Consider the following 22,359-nt stretch of genomic DNA (forward strand, 5'->3'; position numbering starts at 1 on the left):
GAGTTTCAGTTTCCGCGAAGATAGAAATGAGTCGATGGCGATATATTTGTCATCTTTTGGTGGATCGATTAGGATATCCGACACTTGACATAGAATTTCAGCTTCAATTGAGCTAACGACATAATCATACTTTGTTTGGTCTGTCGTTATTGCAGAATTTCGAAATTGAGCTTCTAGTTGCAGGAACCATATCTTTGGATCCGGTTTCCAAAACGGTGGAACTTTGATGCTAACCCTAGCAATGGTAGATGACGAGGTGTCGCTTTTAGACTCATCTACATTTGCCATTTTCCTTTACGAAGTGATCACGTCCGGGTCACCAATGTGGGGAGAGTAGCTACAGATCATGTCAACCTTCATCTATGAAAAGGTACCCCGACATAGAGTCGAGTTAACATGTCTTATATACTAGTGAATTGTAGTTGTAATTTTGTAGTGGTAGATACGCTACAGTACTCCCCCACCAGAATTATAGCTATGATAGAATTCGATGAATGGATGCCACTAGTTGATTCATTGCTGTTTTTGTGCGAAGCCGGGAGAGCTGTATTAAGATCACCGTATTTTTTTGAGTGAGAGGTGTATTAACTTCACGGTTGTAGTCGCTCCTGTGTTGCCGTTAGCAGTCGAGTGTATGCAAGCCAACGTTGTGTGTGATCGAGATGAGACTGAGTAGCAACTGCGTGAGGAGGTGGATAATGATGCAGTCACAAGTAGCAAGTCAACTGTTCAATGTGGACCATCCAACGAAGTAGGCGTTACTGCCGATGTAGGCGTATCCAGATCAAAGTGGGCGTTTTTGCCAAGGTAGGCGTGTTCACATCACGTCCGAAGGTCACCAATGTGGGAGCTGTTTTAGGCTGAATAATTTTCCCTTCAATATTTTTCAATCTTTAGCAAGTAAAATAAATGATGACAGGAATAAGAAAATAACACAAACAATTTATTTTACACTTTTTTGGAACAGCAACAAAAACATGATGCCACTCACCACGAAACAAATATATATATACAAGAGATTGGAAATTAAATTAAAGAGGGAACATAGAGCACGCTACAATTTGTTATGACAATTTCACACAATGATCAACGTGAACGTGGTAGCATAGCTGGACTACGTCACCAAATATTTTTGAAGTTATCTAAAACCACGTGTTCATTTCATTTAAAATTCTGCTTTTAAAACGTAGTTCTATAAAGCTAAATAATTTAAAATGAACGATAACTGAATTAAAAAAAAAGTTAAGTACTGATAAACAATAATGAAAAAATAATACTAATTCGTTAAAAAAAAGATTAAAAAAATGGCCATACTACACTGATCAAAACAATAAAAAGGATATTGAGGTTGTGGGTTGATGTTGCAGCTGGAGAATTGTTTGAATGATTGATACATTATCAACAGACGTAGTAGGCTATATGAGATAAAAATGACATTTGTTTGGCAGAAAAAAATGCTTTTTATTCCGCATTTGGGTACAAAGGGAAAAAAAAACCTGTTTGTGCATATGAGAAAAACAAACAAAAAAAGATGTTTCCTTAAAAGAAAATCGCTTTTATAGGGAGCATGGTTTCCCTGGACGGTCATCAACGTTAAACACCTTTGAAGTATCGAGTCAATGACGTAATTAATGAGTGGCTGGGTTATTTTGCCCCAGTCCTCCAGAAGAGCTCTTTCCAGTTCTTGAAGAGTTTGTGGGGGTGGTAGGCATCCAGCAATTCGTCTGCCTAGAATGTCCCAAATATGCTCGATTGGGTTCATGTCCGGAGAACACGCTGGCCAATCTATTCGTTTGATTCCTTCCTACAAAAGAAAATCATTCACCAAGTTATGACGATGCGTTAAATAACGGTCTTTAGCGTTAAATAACGGTCTTCATTAGTCGTTGCACGTCTACGCACTTGCCCTGATCTTCGGCTTGCTTTTCCAGGCTCCAAAAAACGGTTTCAGATCCTGGAAATCACACTTTGTGAAACTCCAATGGCTTCTCTGCTACTTTGTCCCCCCCCCCTTCAATCGGTCAACAACTCTCCAAGCTTCTGAGTCGGTTAAATGATTTCGTTGAGACATCGTACTCATCGATACTCATACGTTTACTGAATGTCGATTATTCTTTTCTGCTTTGCCTTAAAATAAGTTGAAAGCCAAATCAAATTTGCTGCCGCAAAAAGCGTAGTCTTCGACATCAAAATTTGCATTGGTCTCTTCTTCCATTTTATGCAACAATAAAAAAAATTGCTTATACCGTTATTTTATACAAGATTTGCAATATCCTTTAATTGTCTTCAGCAGTGTATTATTGCTTGCAGCAGAATACGTTTTTCAATACTATTTATAGTCCACAGCGTCATCTGTTGACGAACCTTGCAATTAATTTAAAAACTTATTGAAGCTAATTTCCTAGCAGAAAGAAGCAGTAGTAGTTAATTTACGTCGCACTAGAGCTGCACAATGGGCTATTGGCGACGGTCTGGGAAACATCCCTGAGGATGATCCGAAGACAAGCCATCACAATTTTGATCCTCTGCAGTGGGGATGGCTCCCCCGCTTCGGTAGCCCAACGACCTGCACGCAAAGTCGAGCACTTTACGGTAGAACAGTTTAATGAGGACCAATACCGCACACCCTCTGTTTCTACGCAGACAGATCCAAGTGGTCACCCACCCGCACACTGACCGTAGCCAGTGATGCTTGACTTGGGTGATCTGCTGGGAACCGTGTCTTAACGATCAGTCCTCTGTGGGACGCAGAAAGTAGCAAACGGGATATTTCTCCCGTCATCTCTTTTGCTTTAATTGATTTTTCAATTTGTCAGATTTTTTTTTGGACTTCTCTTAAAATTTTGTGTGTATATATGAAGTATAATATTTTGACAGAAAAAATATTTTAAGACGCAATCATAGAAATTTTCCCGCTTGGTTGTAAGTGAAGTTAATTTTAAAAAAAAAACAAACTACCTCAGGGTGCGTAGCCAAATCTTTGAATTAAAAATAAGCACTTTTTAAAAACTTTTCAAGCACTTTACAAAAATTTTCAAGCACTCAAAAAATTCATATTCAATCAATGATATTATTGAAAAACAAAAACTTTTTATAAACAGTTTTAGCGTTAAAAAAAAAGAAAGAAAAGAAACGGGCGTAAATCGAAACAATCAGTACTTTCCCACATCACCGAGTGAATTCAACTTGACCTTGAACTCAGAACAAAAGTACCCTTACCCCCTACGTCAAAAAAAGTGTTCAAAGTAAAATAAAATAAACAAGAATAAAATTAAAATAAATTAAAAAGAAAAGCATTTCATAAGTTTAACAATACTATTTTTAAATATAAAAGATGGGGTTATCCGATAAAATCTACCCGATTTAATTATATTCGAGACTGGGAAAAATGGCATATTATACACTCATTGTAAAATAACAAATGAGACAAGCACACAAGGGCTTAATAACAAAACAGAACTTTTAATAACAAAGAGCAAATAATTTTACATCCGCCAGTAGTAATAGCCGCGGTTGGTGCTACGGAAGTGACGTCACAGTCAACCGGAGCTTATTTCTGCCCCAACCGGAAGCTGCTTATTTCTGTCCGTCTACAACCGGAAGTTTCTTATTTCTGCCCTCCTATGAACCGGAAGTTGCTTATTTCTGCCCATATACTTATTTCTGCCCGCCTGAAAATCGAAACTTCGTCAGCAGCGTCATGGGGAGCTTATTTCTTTTTTTCTTAAGCCTAATATATTTTTAGTTTCGGTTTCTGTTTTTAATTTAGTTTCGTTTTTTAAATATTATTTAATTTATTAGTTTTTTGAGGGTGGCAACACTTATTATTTTTAATATTAGTTTTTAAGGATGGCAACACTTGTAAACTTTGTTATTTGGGGGAGATATTGTATATTATGAAGTTATGACGTCATCTTTTATGACATAAAGAATAAATGATATCATACTTTTACTCTAGTGGCGCCATCTATGTGGGAATAAAATAACTTTAAATCTATTTTAATATTTAAATCTGTTTTAATATTATTTATTAAATATAATTAAGGCTGAGGATCGAACTCACGCCATCAAAAAGCCTTCGTGGGTCAGTAGTTGGATATCATAACCATTGACCCACGAATGCTTGGTTAGATATGTGTTAATAAGTTAAACTTTTGTATTCTGAACACGTGTATAAATGAAAAAAGGATTTGATATCGAGATCATCCTACAGTTTCATCGATATATTTTTCACTTAACCTTTTGACAGTTATTAAATAATCATTTCTGCCCCTCTTAATGTTATTATAACTTTATCTGGATGGCAACGGTACTGACCATACACGTGTTAAGGGTAAGGACGTTTTTAAATCAATGAATATTATTTTTATAAGATTAGATATTTATCAATTAAATATACAATTGCAGATTTTATTTTATAACCGTCGTTCGGATATACGGCTATCAATATAGTCTTTGTCATTATTGAACCCAGAAGACAAGAGAACCCCTAGATCTTGAGACAATACATGTCTTCGAAGCGGACTTTGTGAGTACCCATGTTATATGAATAGAAAAACCACGAAAAGCTCCTACGCTTAGTTCGACGACAAGTAGTGGGCTTGGCTTTGTTAACCAGTATCCTGTGAATGTACAGAGATCAGAGGAAAAACTTAAGGTTTTACTTTAAAAAACTAGAAATTTTTTACAAAAATAAAATTATTTTCTTAAAAGTTAGATATTATTTTTACAAAAATAAAAATATTAGAAAGTTACCCTCAATAGTAAAAATATTTTCTGAAAATTGGAAAATGTTAATAAAAAGTTTGAAATATTTTTTACGAAACTAGGATATTTTTACAAAAAGCAAAAATATTTTACTAAAAGATAGAAAATCTTCATAAAAATAAGAAATATTTTCTGAAATGTTAGAAATTTTTTTACAAAAATAAAAATATTTTCTGAAAATTGGAAAATGTTAATAAAAAGTTTGAAATATTTTTACAAAACTAGGATATTTTTTACAAAAAGCAAAATTATTTAACTAAAAGATATAAAATTTTCATAAAAATAAGAAATATTTTCTGAAATGTTAAAAATTTTTTTTAGAAAAATAAAATATATTCTGAAAAGGACTTTGTGAGTACCCATGTTATATGAGGAGGAAAACCACGAAAACCTTCTACACTTAGTATGACGACAAGTACGGGACTTGGCTTCGTTGAATGCTTCATCATTTTGAAAAAATACTAACATAAATAGTAGTTATATTACGCAATCACACTAATGATGAAAAAATGAATATGATATTAGCAATGAATGGTTGTTAGTTGAAAACTGAACAGATGCCTTTGATTTCACTTAATTTTTAGTTTTGCAAGAACTCCAACACATATTAATATAGATATTTAAGAAATATAAATTTTATTAGTTTTCTATAAATCATTTATGAAACAAATTATTATCTAATTAAAAACTAATATATATATATATATATATATATATATATATATATATATATATATATATATATATATATATATATATATATATATATCAATATATCTACGGTGTTTATTCAATCATATTTTTATTAAAATAAATACATTAATAACTTTAATTTTATTTTCTATTAGAAAATGAGTAACGACATATTTATATTATCAATTATATATTATATTTACTTAAAATTTCAAATAAATTGTTTTAAATCTAAGAAACATGTAATGCGAATTTTTGCCGTTTTAAATTCACTTATATTCAAAACATATTCATTTTATTATTATTTAATATTATAATAATGCAAATAACTTACTTTATTTTGAAAATACGAGTAAATTCAAAAGTATATAACCTTTAACGGATACTGATTACAGAACTTGGGAGAGCCATGTTATCTATTTTCGCACATAATTTTACAAAGATAATGTCTGTCCGGGACGTTTGGGGGTTTATCCACATTTTATCAATTAGGCATAATAAAAAGTATAACATAGTGCTTCATAATTGTTATAGAACGTGGGAATACAGCTATTTCTCAGAAATATGCTAAGAAACATATGATGTATGCTCGCAGAAGTGGTTGGATGAAACTTTGAATAAAATGTTATTTATTTTATTAAAATATATTTTGTCTTTATTGAGCATTTTCACATGGGAAAAAGTTCATATTATCAAGAAAAAATTGCACTCTTTGATAATTCATACAAAAAGTTTCAGAAAAATATGTGGAATTTTCTGACAAACTAGAAGTTTTATTTGCAAAAACATAAATATTTTTATAAAACTAACAAATTTTTAACAAAAAGTAAAAAATATTTTCTTAAAAGAGAAAATTTTTTGTAAAAACATAAATATTTTCTTAAAAGATAGAAAATGTTTAACAAAGAGTTAAAATATTTTCTTAAAATACAAATTTTTTGTAAAAACATGAATATTTTCTGATAAAATAGAAAATTTTGCTAAAACGTTTGAAATATTTTCTTAAAAGAGAAAATTTTTTGTAAAAACATAAATATTTTTTTTAAAAGATAGAAAATTTTATTAAAAAGTTAGAAATATTTTTTATAAAACTAGCAAACTTTTAACAAAAAGTTAAAATAATTTCTTAAAAGGAAAAATTTGTTGTAAGAAACATAAATATTTTATTGAAAGATAGAAAATTTTGTCAAAAAGTTTGAAATATTTTTATAAAACTGGCAAATTTTTAACAAAAAAATAAAATATTTCCTTAAAAGAGAAAATTTTTGTAAGAAACATAAATATTTCATTTAAAGACAGAAAATTTTGTCAAAAGGTTTGAAATATTTTATAAAACTGGCAAATTTTTAACAAAAAGTAAAAATATTTTCTTAAAAGAGAAAATTTTTTGCAAGAAACAAAAATATTTTATTAAAAAGGTAGAAAATTTTGTTAAAAAGTTTGAAATATTTTTATAAAACTGGCAAATTTTTAACAAGAAGTTAAAATATTTTCTTAAAAGAGAAAATTTTTTGCAAAAACATATATTCATATAACATATATATTGTAATATTTTCTGAAAAAAATATAAAATTTTGTTAAAAAGAAATAAAATGCTACATTATTTCCTAGCTCGTTAAGATTTTAAGATGATTACTTTAAGTTAGATCAATAAATATTTTCTATAAAATCATTTAAACATTAATTTTAAATCATAAAGGCAGGAGAATCCGTTGGTTCAATGAACTATTCAGAGTGCGGGACCCATATTTAAATACTACTTTCCACAAAATTCATCCACACTCCTATCTCTATGAATTAGCAGAAAAAACTTTCCAAAAAGCTTGATATATGTGCGACTCGATCACAACTCCATAGTTTCCTAATTCTCGTTGTCTCTTTCTTAAACACTTCTAATTTCATTTTCACAATTTTTTTCATCTTTTTATTGTTATTTGTGGAATGATCTTTCTTTTTTCTTGAGCAAGACGGTGTGTGAATGGATCGGATATGATTGAGTAAATCAGATTTTGACTTAAAAAATTCACTACACAAATTAAACTTATGCGAAACTAAATGAGTCAGTAAGTGTCTCTTCAAATTATCATTTCGAAAAAGGTCTTTTTATATTCTTCACATTCAAAAGTTTCTCGATTTTTCATGAGTTTTTAAATGTCTACTCAAGTTACACTTTCGATTAAACCCCATATCACATAAACGACATTTAATGTCTTTTTCATTTGAGTGAATTTTCAAATGTTGAACCATATTCTTTTTATGCGTGTCTATTTTTCAGATATTTCACATATCTACAAAATAAAATAAACGCTATTTGAATATCATACTACTTTAACTCAATGAATTATTTAAAAAAGTTAAAGTATTCTACAGAAAAGGATTATTTTGGATTATGAGGATATAGTTATCGCGGCTCTCTCACGGTCTGTCAATATCCGTTAATATATAGTGAGATAGTTTTAAATTCGACACCTAATTTTAAAATTAAGTAAATTTTTATCATTATTATAATATCAAATAAGAAAATTAAAGTACTTATAGGCGCAATAAATTAATTACATAATAGTGTCCTTCATTAAAAGCAAATGACGAAAAAACTATACGAATTCTAAAACGAATAACAAAACTAGTGTGAGTTGTTTTCTATTATTTATAACATTATTATTTTCTAATATTTACTTGAATCACACTTACACTACTCCGGATTTATAAAAATATTTTTGTATAACTCTATATTACTTGTTGAGTCAAATGAAAAAGACATTAAATGTCGTTTATGTGATATGGGGTTTAATCGAAAGTGTAACTTGAGTAGACATTTAAAAACTCATGAAAAATCGAGAAACTTTTGAATGTGAAGAATATAAAAAGACCTTTTTCGAAATGATAATTTGAAGAGACACTTACTGACTCATTTAGTTTCGCATAAGTTTAATTTGTGTAGTGAATTTTTTAAGTCAAAATCTGATTTACTCAATCATATCCGATCCATTCACACACCGTCTTGCTCAAGAAAAAAGAAAGATCATTCCACAAATAACAATAAAAAGATGAAAAAAATTGTGAAAATGAAATTAGAAGTGTTTAAGAAAGAGACAACGAGAATTAGGAAACTATGGAGTTGTGATCGAGTCGCACATATATCAAGCTTTTTGGAAAGTTTTTTCTGCTAATTCATAGAGATAGGAGTGTGGATGAATTTTGTGGAAAGTAGTATTTAAATATGGGTCCCGCACTCTGAATAGTTCATTGAACCAACGGATTCTCCTGCCTTTATGATTTAAAATTAATGTTTAAATGATTTTATAGAAAATATTTATTGATCTAACTTAAAGTAATCATCTTAAAATCTTAACGAGCTAGGAAATAATGTAGCATTTTATTTCTTTTTAACAAAATTTTATATTTTTTTCAGAAAATATTACAATATATATGTTATATGAATATATGTTTTTGCAAAAAATTTTCTCTTTTAAGAAAATATTTTAACTTCTTGTTAAAAATTTGCCAGTTTTATAAAAATATTTCAAACTTTTTAACAAAATTTTCTACCTTTTTAATAAAATATTTTTGTTTCTTGCAAAAAATTTTCTCTTTTAAGGAAATATTTTTACTTTTTGTTAAAAATTTGCCAGTTTTATAAAATATTTCAAACCTTTTGACAAAACTTTCTGTCTTTAAATGAAATATTTATGTTTCTTACAAAAATTTTCTCTTTTAAGGAAATATTTTATTTTTTTGTTAAAAATTTGCCAGTTTTATAAAAATATTTTAAACTTTTTGACAAAATTTTCTATCTTTCAATAAAATATTTATGTTTCTTACAACAAATTTTTCCTTTTAAGAAATTATTTTAACTTTTTGTTAAAAGTTTGCTAGTTTTATAAAAAATATTTCTAACTTTTTAATAAAATGTTCTATCTTTTAAAAAAAATATTTATGTTTTTACAAAAAATTTTCTCTTTTAAGAAAATATTTCAAACGTTTTAGCAAAATTTTCTATTTTATCAGAAAATATTCATGTTTTTACAAAAAATTTGTATTTTAAGAAAATATTTTAACTCTTTGTTAAACATTTTCTATCTTTTAAGAAAATATTTATGTTTTTACAAAAAATTTTCTCTTTTAAGAAAATATTTTTTACTTTTTGTTAAAAATTTGTTAGTTTTATAAAAATATTTATGTTTTTGCAAATAAAACTTCTAGTTTGTCAGAAAATTCCACATATTTTTCTGAAACTTTTTGTATGAATTATCAAAGAGTGCAATTTTTTCTTGATAATATGAACTTTTTCCCATGTGAAAATGCTCAATAAAGACAAAATATATTTTAATAAAATAAATAACATTTTATTCAAAGTTTCATCCAACCACTTCTGCGAGCATACATCATATGTTTCTTAGCATATTTCTGAGAAATAGCTGTATTCCCACGTTCTATAACAATTATGAAGCACTATGTTATACTTTTTATTATGCCTAATTGATAAAATGTGGATAAACCCCCAAACGTCCCGGACAGACATTATCTTTGTAAAATTATGTGCGAAAATAGATAACATGGCTCTCCCAAGTTCTGTAATCAGTATCCGTTAAAGGTTATATACTTTTGAATTTACTCGTATTTTCAAAATAAAGTAAGTTATTTGCATTATTATAATATTAAATAATAATAAAATGAATATGTTTTGAATATAAGTGAATTTAAAACGGCAAAAATTCGCATTACATGTTTCTTAGATTTAAAACAATTTATTTGAAATTTTAAGTAAATATAATATATAATTGATAATATAAATATGTCGTTACTCATTTTCTAATAGAAAATAAAATTAAAGTTATTAATGTATTTATTTTAATAAAAATATGATTGAATAAACACCGTAGATATATTGATATATATATATATATATATATATATATATATATTAGTTTTTAATTAGATAATAATTTGTTTCATAAATGATTTATAGAAAACTAATAAAATTTATATTTCTTAAATATCTATATTAATATGTGTTGGAGTTCTTGCAAAACTAAAAATTAAGTGAAATCAAAGGCATCTGTTCAGTTTTCAACTAACAACCATTCATTGCTAATATCATATTCATTTTTTCATCATTAGTGTGATTGCGTAATATAACTACTATTTATGTTAGTATTTTTTCAAAATGATGAAGCATTCAACGAAGCCAAGTCCCGTACTTGTCGTCATACTAAGTGTAGAAGGTTTTCGTGGTTTTCCTCCTCATATAACATGGGTACTCACAAAGTCCTTTTCAGAATATATTTTATTTTTCTAAAAAAAATTTTTAACATTTCAGAAAATATTTCTTATTTTTATGAAAATTTTATATCTTTTAGTTAAATAATTTTGCTTTTTGTAAAAAATATCCTAGTTTTGTAAAAATATTTCAAACTTTTTATTAACATTTTCCAATTTTCAGAAAATATTTTTATTTTTGTAAAAAAATTTCTAACATTTCAGAAAATATTTCTTATTTTTATGAAGATTTTCTATCTTTTAGTAAAATATTTTTGCTTTTTGTAAAAATATCCTAGTTTCGTAAAAAATATTTCAAACTTTTTATTAACATTTTCCAATTTTCAGAAAATATTTTTACTATTGAGGGTAACTTTCTAATATTTTTATTTTTGTAAAAATAATATCTAACTTTTAAGAAAATAATTTTATTTTTGTAAAAAATTTCTAGTTTTTTAAAGTAAAACCTTAAGTTTTTCCTCTGATCTCTGTACATTCACAGGATACTGGTTAACAAAGCCAAGCCCACTACTTGTCGTCGAACTAAGCGTAGGAGCTTTTCGTGGTTTTTCTATTCATATAACATGGGTACTCACAAAGTCCGCTTCGAAGACATGTATTGTCTCAAGATCTAGGGGTTCTCTTGTCTTCTGGGTTCAATAATGACAAAGACTATATTGATAGCCGTATATCCGAACGACGGTTATAAAATAAAATCTGCAATTGTATATTTAATTGATAAATATCTAATCTTATAAAAATAATATTCATTGATTTAAAAACGTCCTTACCCTTAACACGTGTATGGTCAGTACCGTTGCCATCCAGATAAAGTTATAATAACATTAAGAGGGGCAGAAATGATTATTTAATAACTGTCAAAAGGTTAAGTGAAAAATATATCGATGAAACTGTAGGATGATCTCGATATCAAATCCTTTTTTCATTTATACACGTGTTCAGAATACAAAAGTTTAACTTATTAACACATATCTAACCAAGCATTCGTGGGTCAATGGTTATGATATCCAACTACTGACCCACGAAGGCTTTTTGATGGCGTGAGTTCGATCCTCAGCCTTAATTATATTTAATAAATAATATTAAAACAGATTTAAATATTAAAATAGATTTAAAGTTATTTTATTCCCACATAGATGGCGCCACTAGAGTAAAAGTATGATATCATTTATTCTTTATGTCATAAAAGATGACGTCATAACTTCATAATATACAATATCTCCCCCAAATAACAAAGTTTACAAGTGTTGCCATCCTTAAAAACTAATATTAAAAATAATAAGTGTTGCCACCCTCAAAAAACTAATAAATTAAATAATATTTAAAAAAACGAAACTAAATTAAAAACAGAAACCGAAACTAAAAATATATTAGGCTTAAGAAAAAAAGAAATAAGCTCCCCATGACGCTGCAGACGAAGTTTCGATTTTCAGTCGGGCAGAAATAAGTATATGGGCAGAAATAAGCAACTTCCGGTTCATAGGAGGGCAGAAATAAGAAACTTCCGGTTGTAGACGGACAGAAATAAGCAGCTTCCGGTTGGGGCAGAAATAAGCTCCGGTTGACTGTGACGTCACTTCCGTCCCTTATATGACTCTGTATACTACTTCCGCCGTTGGCGGTTTCCAGAAAAGTTATAGAATAATAATAATGGTAGTTGAAAATATTTTCCTCAGATGGCGCTAGCTGTATCGCAACATCCTCCCCCCCGTTTTGAGAAGGCTGTGACCAACTCAAAACGAGGTTAAAAATCTTTTGGGCACTTTAATTGAACGTCCAAAGCGGGTAACTTGGGCAGAAGACTGTTCAGGTTTTACATCAGCAGGAACAGAAGGCAACATCTTATCAGCATTTTGGTCTTTCATATTCTGATTAACTGCTAAAGAAATGGGTATTTTGGCCCTTTTCTGTAAAAGGCAATTTAATTTGTTAGCAGAAGGGAGTTCTAAAGAATAAATTCTTTGAATGGGCCTCAACATTTCTCCATTTTGAGCTTTCAGTCTTACAGTTCGAACTTTCCCATCTTTACCAGGGATAAGCTCTATCACCCTGGCTAATGGCCAATTCAAACGCTTCTTAAAGTCATCGCCAATGAGAACGACCTCACCAACCGAAATATCAATATTTTTGCCCTTTAAATTTTGTTTCAAAATTAACTGTCCCAAGTACTCCTTTCGGAAACGTTTTCTTAAGGATTCTATAAGCTGGACTCTATATCGAATTCGCTTGCGACAATGCTGAGCATCGACCATATCGATATCAATTACTTTAGTTTCTGAGTTATCTAAAAGAAACATAGCTGGTGTAAGAGGTTTTAAATCGGTTGAGTCTTCGGACAGATAGGTGAGCGGTCTAGAGTTCATAATTGACTCGATGTCGCATAATAAAACGTTTGCAACTCTTCATAGGTCAAAACAGCTCTTCCTAGCGTGCGTTTCAAAAGATCTTTAAGTGTCCGAATCAGGCGTTCCCAAAAACCTCCCCACCAGGCTGCTGACGGAGGGTTAAATTTCCAATTTATATGGTGTAACTCTGCCTCTCTCAAAACTTTATCCCAATCAATTACATTCAAATCATTGTATGCCCCCTTGAAGTTAGTGCCATTATCTGAATACATTTTTCTGGGACGACCTCTTCTGGCGACAAAACGTCGAAAAGCCAAAAGAAATGAATCTGTACTTAAAGAGGTCACTAGCTCTAAGTGTACAGCGCGGTATATTGCGCAAGTAAACAAAACAACCCATGTTTTGCTACCTTTCTTAATGTAGAGGGGTCCCGCAAGATCCACTCCTACAACCTCAAAAACATATGCATCCTTCACACGGTCCTCAGGAAGAGAAACAGGCTCGGTGAAATGAGCTTTAGCGGTATACCTTTTGCACTTTATACAGCTCTTTACAATATTGCGAATTGCTTTTCTACCTCTCACAATCCAAAATTTTTCGCGAATGATGCTCAACAATATTTGAGTACCAGCATGATAGTTAACACAATGATAATACTCGATTAATCTCTGTGTAAAAATACACTTTTCGGGCAAAATTATAGGAGATTTAAAATAAGGGGTGTCGATTCTTTCAGTTATGCGAGTTTTTACTCTGATCATACCCTCTGAATCTTTGTAAACATTATATACAGGTATTTCATTAGGAAAAGGAAAAAACTTTGATTGAACAATGTTGATTAAACTCTTTTCCGCTGATTCAGTTTCTGCTAGGGTCAAGTTGCTACAATTCTAGATTTCTTTTGAACGCGACAATTGTTAACGAAGCGCAATACCCAAGCAACAAGTCTGATTATTGATGGATAGCTAGAAAACTGTTTTGCGTACCAAGGTGTTTCCTCCTCAATCGAATTAAAATTACTAAGCACTACCTTTCTTCTCTCTAAATCTACTTCCTTTTCGCAAAAAATCTCATTGCAAGGCCAGTTACTCGAAGTTTCTAACAACCATGACGGTCCTCGCCACCACTGTAACCTTCCCAACTTTTTGGGAGAACATCCATGTGAAACGAGGTCAGCAGGATTAATATCTCCCGGGACATGCCGCCAATCATTAGGTGAAGTAATTTGCCTAATCTCTTTAACTCGATTAGAAACGAAAATGGACCACTCCCCCTGCTCTTTTATCCACCACAACGCAACCATTGAGTCGCACCAAAAATACGTTTTCATAGTAGGGATATCAAGAGCTAAACGAATGGAAAGGGCCATTCTTGCTCCGATACAACAAGACATAAGTTCGAGTTTAGGAATAGACATTTCTTTTACGGGTGCGACTCTAGCTTTAGCGCGTAACAATTGAATTTTAACATTACCAGAATTTTCAGTTTTCATAAATACACATGCACCGTATGAAGTTTTGCACGCATCCACAAATACATGTAATTCCGAAGAATCATTAATTTCGACATAACGAGGTATTTCGATGTGCTCAAAAAAGGATATTTCACCTATCCACGTAGAAAATTCTTTATTCATTTCTGGCGGTATTAAGGAATCCCAACTAAGCTTATCCTTCCACATCTTCTGCAATAATAATTTAGGCTGCAATGTACTCGGACACAATGTACCTATAGGATCGAAAAACCGCTGCAGATACGATAATACAGTTCTTTTTGTAAATGTTTCGTTACGATCTAAATCATTAGTAAAGTTGCATCGTAAAGTATCTCGATCCAAATTCCACTTAATACCCAGTAAGGAAGTATCACCAGAAGACTTGGATAAAAGAGGATTTGCTATATTACCTTCCCAACCTCGCAAATTAAAACAAGCTGTTTTCATTAATTTTTGAGTCTTAATAATAAAGTTTTCTAATTCTGTGACAGTGTTAACTCCCGTGACGCAATTGTCGACGTAAAAAGCATGTCGGAGCTTGGGAACAACATCGGAAAATTCATCGGAAGCGTTCTCCAGGAGATGACTTAAAGAAGCCATTAGTAAAAAGGGACTCGTGGTCACACCAAACAAAACTCTACAGTGTCTATAAGCAATGGGATCACCTGTCTCAGATGGAAAGAAAAATCGTAAAAAATCTCGGTGCTGAGGGGATATGCTTAGCTGCAAAAAGGCTTTTTCTATATCAGAAGAAAGACCTATTGGAAATAATCTAAACCTGTCAATAATATCAGGAATCAATTCGATCAAATTTGGGCCTTTGACCAAACAGTCATTTAAAGATGGTTGATTGCACTGTTTGGCTGAGGCATCAAATACTGGACGCAATTTAAATGTCTCGCTAGATTGTTTGATGACAGGACGATGGGGCAAATAATGGCAAGGTTCATTAATTTCACTTTCAGGAACCTTTTCTATAATATTTATCTCCTGCCAGTTTTTAAAAACATTGATATAATCATTCAAATAACCATTTGCTAAAGAGCGTTTACACATATTCAAGTGACGCTTTAAAGTTAACTGTTTGTTATCAAGCAAAGTAGTTTCACTTTTAAATGGAAGTAAAAGTTCATATCTTCCATTCGGAAGAATAGTTAAGTTATCTTTATACTGCTCAATAGCTTCCGAAAACATTAATCTCTGTTTAGAATTATCATATGGGTCTCTAATACCTATTACATCGAGATCCCAAAGCTTATTTACATTTAAAGTTACTGAATGCAATACACATACATTATCACATAGGATACAATTGGAATCAACAGATATTGATTTACCATTATTTATATCTGCATAAACATTATTTATTTTACCAGTAAGAGTATTACCAAGTTTTGTCTGAACAACCATTAAACCTGATTTTAATGCTATTGATTTACCAGTAAACAATTTAGAGGTAATGTCTGCTCCAAGAAGCAGATCTATTTCAGAATCATTAAAATTAACATCGTGAATATCTATGTTTCTTTGTTGCAATTCTCTTAGCGTAACAGAATCGTTAGCTCGAGGAACAAAACCACAAATTTTTTCTTCAGAGAGGACTTCTAGTTTAAAACAAAAAGTGTTTTCCAAATTATAAACTTTAATCATGAACCACTCATGGTCTTTAGGTTTGATTTCGTTACCTCCAAATAAACCATGAATAAGTGTTTGTTTACCCTTGGGTTTCAAACACAATTTTTTAACAATTTTAGTACTCAAATATGAGCGCTGCGAGCCAGTATCTAAAATGGCTCGTATATTACACTCACTTTTCTTATTTTTAACTTTTACTATCAGAGTCATAAGAAAAACAGTTTTAAAATCATAAGCAGGGGCACTGCTATTGGCTAAAGATGACACTTCCTCAGTTTTAGGTTCATTGTTCTTCATTTCTCGATCAGGACACATCAAAATAAAATGATTTTTATTACAAATAATGCATCTAATCTTCATCCTACATGTACGAGCAGTATGTCCCAATTTAAGACAGGAGACGCAAGCTTTTTTGTTGTAAATTACCTTTCTCCTTTCTTCTAAACTTAGCTTTCGAGCAAAATAGCAATCTTGGGAAAGGTGCTTTTTCCCGCAAAAGAGACAGATAAAATTGATCTTACCTGTATTATCAGGCGTAGTGCTTACCAATGCAGCTGTGGTAGATAAATCCATTTTCTCTACAACAGGCTCTTTCTTCTTAGTAGAGGTTCCAAATCCAGCCCGAGCGAGGACGACAAGCTCCTCACCCTTCACCTCTTGCTGTAAAAAGTTCATTAATTTTTGCAAAGATCTTTCCCCTTGGTCAGAAGAACGACTTCTTTCGTATGCAATCAAAACAGTCTCCGGCAAAGAAGATTCTACTAGTGGCATTAGAAAATCTCCGTAATTGCTCTGTGTACGCCCTAGGCTTTCCAAGGCCCGTATCTTTCCTTCCAATTCATCGTACAATGCAGGTAAATCAGTTTTGGATCGACCAGATATAGCATTTTTCATTACAAGTGATAATAAGTCCCGGACATAAACGTGCACCAGTAAATCTGTCCGTCCGAAATGCTCTTTTAACTGTTCAATGGCTTTATCGTAGTTCTTAGCCGTTGCAGGGAAGCTGCCGACAACCCGGGCCGCTTTTGACTGCGGCTCTAAAGACGACAACAAATACTGAAACTTATCCTCCTTCGACAAAGTTTCGTCGGAATGAATTTTTTCATATTGGCTCCAAAAGCCTAAGAAATCTTTTAATTCACCACTAAATTTACGTAGCTCAATCTGTGGGAGTTTATATTTTCTTTGAACTACATCTGTTTTACTTAAATGTTCAGTTAATTTGGAACAAATTTCGTGATATTTGTCACGATATTCCTCCGCTTTTTCAAAGTCCGACTCATATTCTGTGTCGGCATTTTCCAAGAGAAGAATACAATTAGAAACTTCCTCTTGGCAGTTTGCCAACCGCTCAAATTTGTCCTTCAATTGTAGCTTGTAAATCGAAAGCGTTTTTATATTACTTTCCTTAGTATCCAATTCAGCAACATTGAGCACGTCTTCAATATTTTTCACACATAGCGAAAAAGAAGTTCTTAGTCCTTTTCTTTTCGCTTTTAATTGAATTAGTTCCATATTAGCACAGTTCAGAAAAATTCAGTCTCGAAATTAATATATCAAATATCGGGTCCCTGTTCGGGCGCCAGTTATTTAACAATACTATTTTTAAATATAAAAGATGGGGTTATCCGATAAAATCTACCCGATTTAATTATATTCGAGACTGGGAAAAATGGCATATTATACACTCATTGTAAAATAACAAATGAGACAAGCACACAAGGGCTTAATAACAAAACAGAACTTTTAATAACAAAGAGCAAATAATTTTACATCCGCCGTTGGCGGTTTCCAGAAAAGTTATAGAATAATAATAATGGTAGTTGAAAATATTTTCCTCAGATGGCGCTAGCTGTATCGCAACAATAAGGATCTAATACTCTCTATCCGAATTGGAGCTCTCGGGTTTCGATTTCAAGTGTGCGCGCATGCGCAAGTCAAACTCCTCATTTTTCGTGAAATGCATGGGATCCACCAGATATCACTAAAGGGAAGAAAAATAATTATTCGGAAAAAAAGCACTTTTTAAAAACGCCAGCTGAAAAAAGCACCTTTAAAAGCTTTTCAAAAACAAATCCCCAAAAAAGCACCTTTAAGTACTTTTTACAAACGCTACGCACCCTGTACCTTTTAATCGTTTTTATATTTCTTAAGCAAAAATAATGAAAACAAATTTAATAATAAATATTGAAAATTTTATTGCTGTGTCCCATTGAGTGTAGTATTTACTAGTTACTAGTATGAAATTTTGCTTTAGTTATTATAGAATAGAAAGAAAAAAAAATTAAATTTCAATACCTTCATTCGGGCTACTTTGTGCAGGATTTCGCAGTTTTTGAACTTTGACATGTAAAAAAACTATGTTAATTCAAACTTTAGTAAAATTTATTGATATTATATTCATAACTGGACTCAGACGAGTGAATTTGATCAATATTGGCATTATTTGCATGTAATATTTACGAATAAAAAGTCAAAACATACCTTGCACAAAGTAGCCCCCGGCTACTTTGTGCAGCGATAGGAATTCAGTTTAACAATCATGTTTTTAGTAAAATATTGATATAAAATTGTTAAAAAAGTTAATTGTTGACATTTTTAAAGACAAAAACATCAAGATATGTAAAGATATTAGTTTGAAAATAATTTTCAGCGTTAAAAAACCATTTTGTTTTGAAGAATTTTCTCTTAAAAAGAATGTTTATTTCAAAACATTTGAGTTTAAACAAAAGGAAACCATATACTTTTTTTAACATTGAAATGGATGATATTTCAAAAATAATAATTATTACATGTTCATTAACATTTATAATATTGATAAATTTGAACATAACATGCTTGAATGAACACGACAGAACTTGCTCTTCAGTTTCTGTCAAAATCACCTGATGTCAATAAAATATATTTTTATGTGTTAAATCGTTTGATTAATTTTTTAGAAGAAAAATAATAGTTTACCAGCACGTTTCACGTGTTTCTTGTGAATTTTATTAGAGATAATATTTCTGAGGATTTCTTCAATCGACATACTGCAATCGACATACCATCAGCAACTGCTTGCAAACATTGTTGCAACTTTTCTAAAGTGTAATCAAGGTAATTTCTCGTTCGAGGTATTTTTTTTATAATGTCTGACAATTTTTCTGTCGAAAAAAAAACGAATGAAACTTTACACAAAGTAGCCACACAGTGCATTTTTTTCATTTTCCGTTTATTTGTTATTAATTGTAATTTTTTTTTAACGCTAACATGATATAATTGTTTATTAATGTATAAATGACAAATTTTGCACTTACGACAATTGTTTTATCAACGTCTTTGCATTTCACAGCTAAAGTTTCCATGCACACTTTTCGACATCCAACGTCCTCGGAAAATTTTTGACATTGGATGAACGAAACACACTCTGAGATTGTTTTAAAATTAGAAAAAATATTTGTAGTAATAGAAAAGACTTCTATCTTCAAATTCCACACATTTTTAACGCGAAATAAACATAATACTAAATAGCAGCACTTGAAAAATGCCAAATTCGAATTTGCACAAAGTAGCCCCGAATGACGGTACCAGAAATTTTTAAACCAATTTTTGAAAAAATAGATAACTTACTGATTGAACTGATTACTGCTACTGATTGTTAACTTAACTTTCTAAAACCAACTTCTTCAGCATCTTTTTTTTAGCAAGGAAGCAGAAGCGAAACTTTTAACGAAAGATCTAAGCGAACATCAATTTTTCTTCCTGCATTGTAAATATTGTAAGCAAAATAAATAAAAAAAAATTTTACGTAGCATCTTTATCCATTCATTTTGACTAGTATTAAAATCCAGTTCATAGTGGCAAAATATAAGACTATCTTTAGTTCTAAAGTTAAAAGCTTTTGTGTGGTACTATCTTTCGAAATGAAGTACTCGACTAGTAACTTCGTTAAAATCCATTAGACTACCCATTATAAAAATTTCCCTCACGTATGTTGCTGTACACATAACATACCAGCAGTAAGAACTGGGGTGGCTCGCAAACTAGGTGGTTCTGGACTTCGACACTACTCGTATGTTCGTGACCTGAAGTCTCAGAAGAATCCAAGCGTATCTGTTAAACTAGGAAATTCTTTAAATAGAATATTTGCATTTACACTTTTAAACACTTGGATGGTTAAGGGTAAGGACCTGTATTGTGACTTTGGATCACAATTACATGGTTGGAAAAATACCCAGAAATGTAAAATCCTTAACTTTAAGTAGAACGTTCACTGTGCTTAGAGATCTGGTTTCAGAATCCTAACATTTTATCCGATAAACTGAAGACATCAAAGTGAGATATTGTAACTTGTAGAAATTAAAATAGAGACTGCACTTTAAAAAAAAAATCTACTTTCCAAATAAACTCAATTTTAATCTAGAAGTTTTAAGAGAATCGGATTAAAGAGTTTAGAAGTACCTCTAAACAAATAAGATTTTTATACTAAGGTGTAACCAATAAAGCAATCGTACTTGCTCTATGTTAATGTTTATAATTGACATAAAATGGTAATAAGTTTTAATAAATTTTGAAATTTTAGCAAAGTGTCAGTGAAAAAAATTTTTTAAAATTCATTAACTCATACTTTTATTAAAATCTAACAGAAATAAATTTAGTTACCTATCTGAGTGAGTTTCATTAAATTGCTTAGAAATAGCATTAAACAGTCTTGAAAATTTTAAGCTTTTAAAACTGTTGAAATCAATGCTGAAATATTTGATTTTTTTTTTTAAAGTGTGCGTCAAATTTAATTTATATATATATTTTTTGTATCAGCATATTTGTAGAATTAGATCATGTTCGGAAAACCATAATTTTTTTTCTTCAGAAAGAGGAAAATACTAAAGTGCATTAACTTGTGTAGTGTAAATTTTATTATTCAATAAATTCATTTACTTTTAATATACTATTTTAGTTGAATTCAATTCTAACAAAATTATTGAAATCATTGAAACAAAATTATTAAATGTTTGGTGTTTTTAATAAATGTTTTTTCCAAAATATCTTGTATCAGCTAAATTAACATAAACTTAAACTGTATAATAGTGATGTTTCGGTCGCTTTTTAGGCTTTATGGAATCAGCCTTGCATTTAATATTTAATGTGCATTCTATGTGCATAGTGCAAAATGACATTATCATAAGAGTACCTGAGAAGATTCGTAAATAAAAATGCTTACATAACGAGAATGTTATGTATATCTATGCAATACTTATGAATTAGGAAAGAAATATTGTATTTTTATTTGAAAATCATCAATTTGAAATGCACATTTGCTACTAAAATTTTAATATATAAGAAAATGCTGTTTGAACTGATAACTATGAATGAAAACAAATTTAATGTAGAGTTCTATCGCTCCAGTAAATTATAAAATTAATCCAAAACAATAATTTTAAAAAGAGATTATAAAATAAAATGCTAGAGTGCAAATTCGTTTAATTTACTTCATTTCTCAAAAATAAATTTTAGATTCGATCGAAATTTATATAATTTTGTCAAACTAGAAATTGAGTTTGTATAACGAAATTTTAAACGAAGTTTTGGCACCTAATTGTAACCTCTGTTCCTTAGCGAAATTATTTTTCTGAATTTTTGCCTTAGCATATGAGCTTCAAAACAGTTTCCTTATGAATCTTAAAATTTTCCCTTTTCTTCAGTCAAGAACTTCTTACTTAAGTCTGTCAAAATATCTATTTTAAAGATATCTATCTTATCTATTTATAAAGATCTGTCAAAATATCTATTTCACTTTTAGCTTACAAATTTCTTTTCGTTAGAGTTTAAACTTATAAAATCACTCCATGAAAAATTTCTTACTTCTTATTTCTTTCGACTTTAAGTTAATCTTTTTTTACCAATTATTAGAAGTAATTCCTGCCATAATTTAACTTTTTCCACCTTCTTAACCTAAATTTTTCCACCTTTTTTTTAGATAACTAAACATTTGTCTAAAGGCTTCAGTTTTGCTGCGTAGTTTGGATGTTACCGTAAAATTTTATTCTCAAATATGTGATGTTATCACCCAGTTAAACCTAAATAAAAATATTCCCTCTAATAAGTTATGTTACATTGTTTGACTTAATAAGAAATATAAAGCACATTCTTTGTAAGTCGTAG

At 30.4% G+C, this 22,359-nt stretch overlaps 2 protein-coding genes across 6 annotated transcripts in view; both read right to left on the bottom strand.

The window, feature by feature from the left end:
• Positions 1-11,977: 11,977 nt before the first annotated feature.
• The window catches only part of LOC107448147 (uncharacterized), a 170,580-nt gene continuing 160,198 nt past the window's right edge, over positions 11,978-22,359 (bottom strand). For all 5 annotated transcript variants that reach the window (XM_087168814.1, XM_087168821.1, XM_087168818.1 and 2 more), the window contains one exon: positions 11,978-18,202. In XM_087168814.1, the coding sequence (XP_087024940.1) occupies positions 13,960-17,733 (3,774 nt within the window). In that variant the 5' untranslated portion in view covers positions 17,734-18,202 and the 3' untranslated portion in view covers positions 11,978-13,959. The remainder of the gene's footprint in view (positions 18,203-22,359) is intronic.
• Positions 13,100-13,846, bottom strand: LOC147816611 (uncharacterized). Its single transcript, XM_087157054.1, has one exon. The coding sequence runs from the start codon at positions 13,844-13,846 to the stop codon at positions 13,100-13,102; it is 747 nt and encodes a 248-aa protein (XP_087013180.1).

This window comes from Parasteatoda tepidariorum, chromosome 1, assembly GCF_982258835.1.
Source record: "Parasteatoda tepidariorum strain Cologne lab strain chromosome 1, Ptep-v5.0, whole genome shotgun sequence".
NCBI classification, from domain to species: domain Eukaryota; kingdom Metazoa; phylum Arthropoda; class Arachnida; order Araneae; family Theridiidae; genus Parasteatoda; species Parasteatoda tepidariorum.

Bases quoted from the DNA above. Each gene is read 5' to 3' on its own strand.
- LOC147816611 (XM_087157054.1), bottom strand. From the start codon at position 13,846: ATGATCAGAGTAAAAACTCGCATAACTGAAAGAATCGACACCCCTTAT.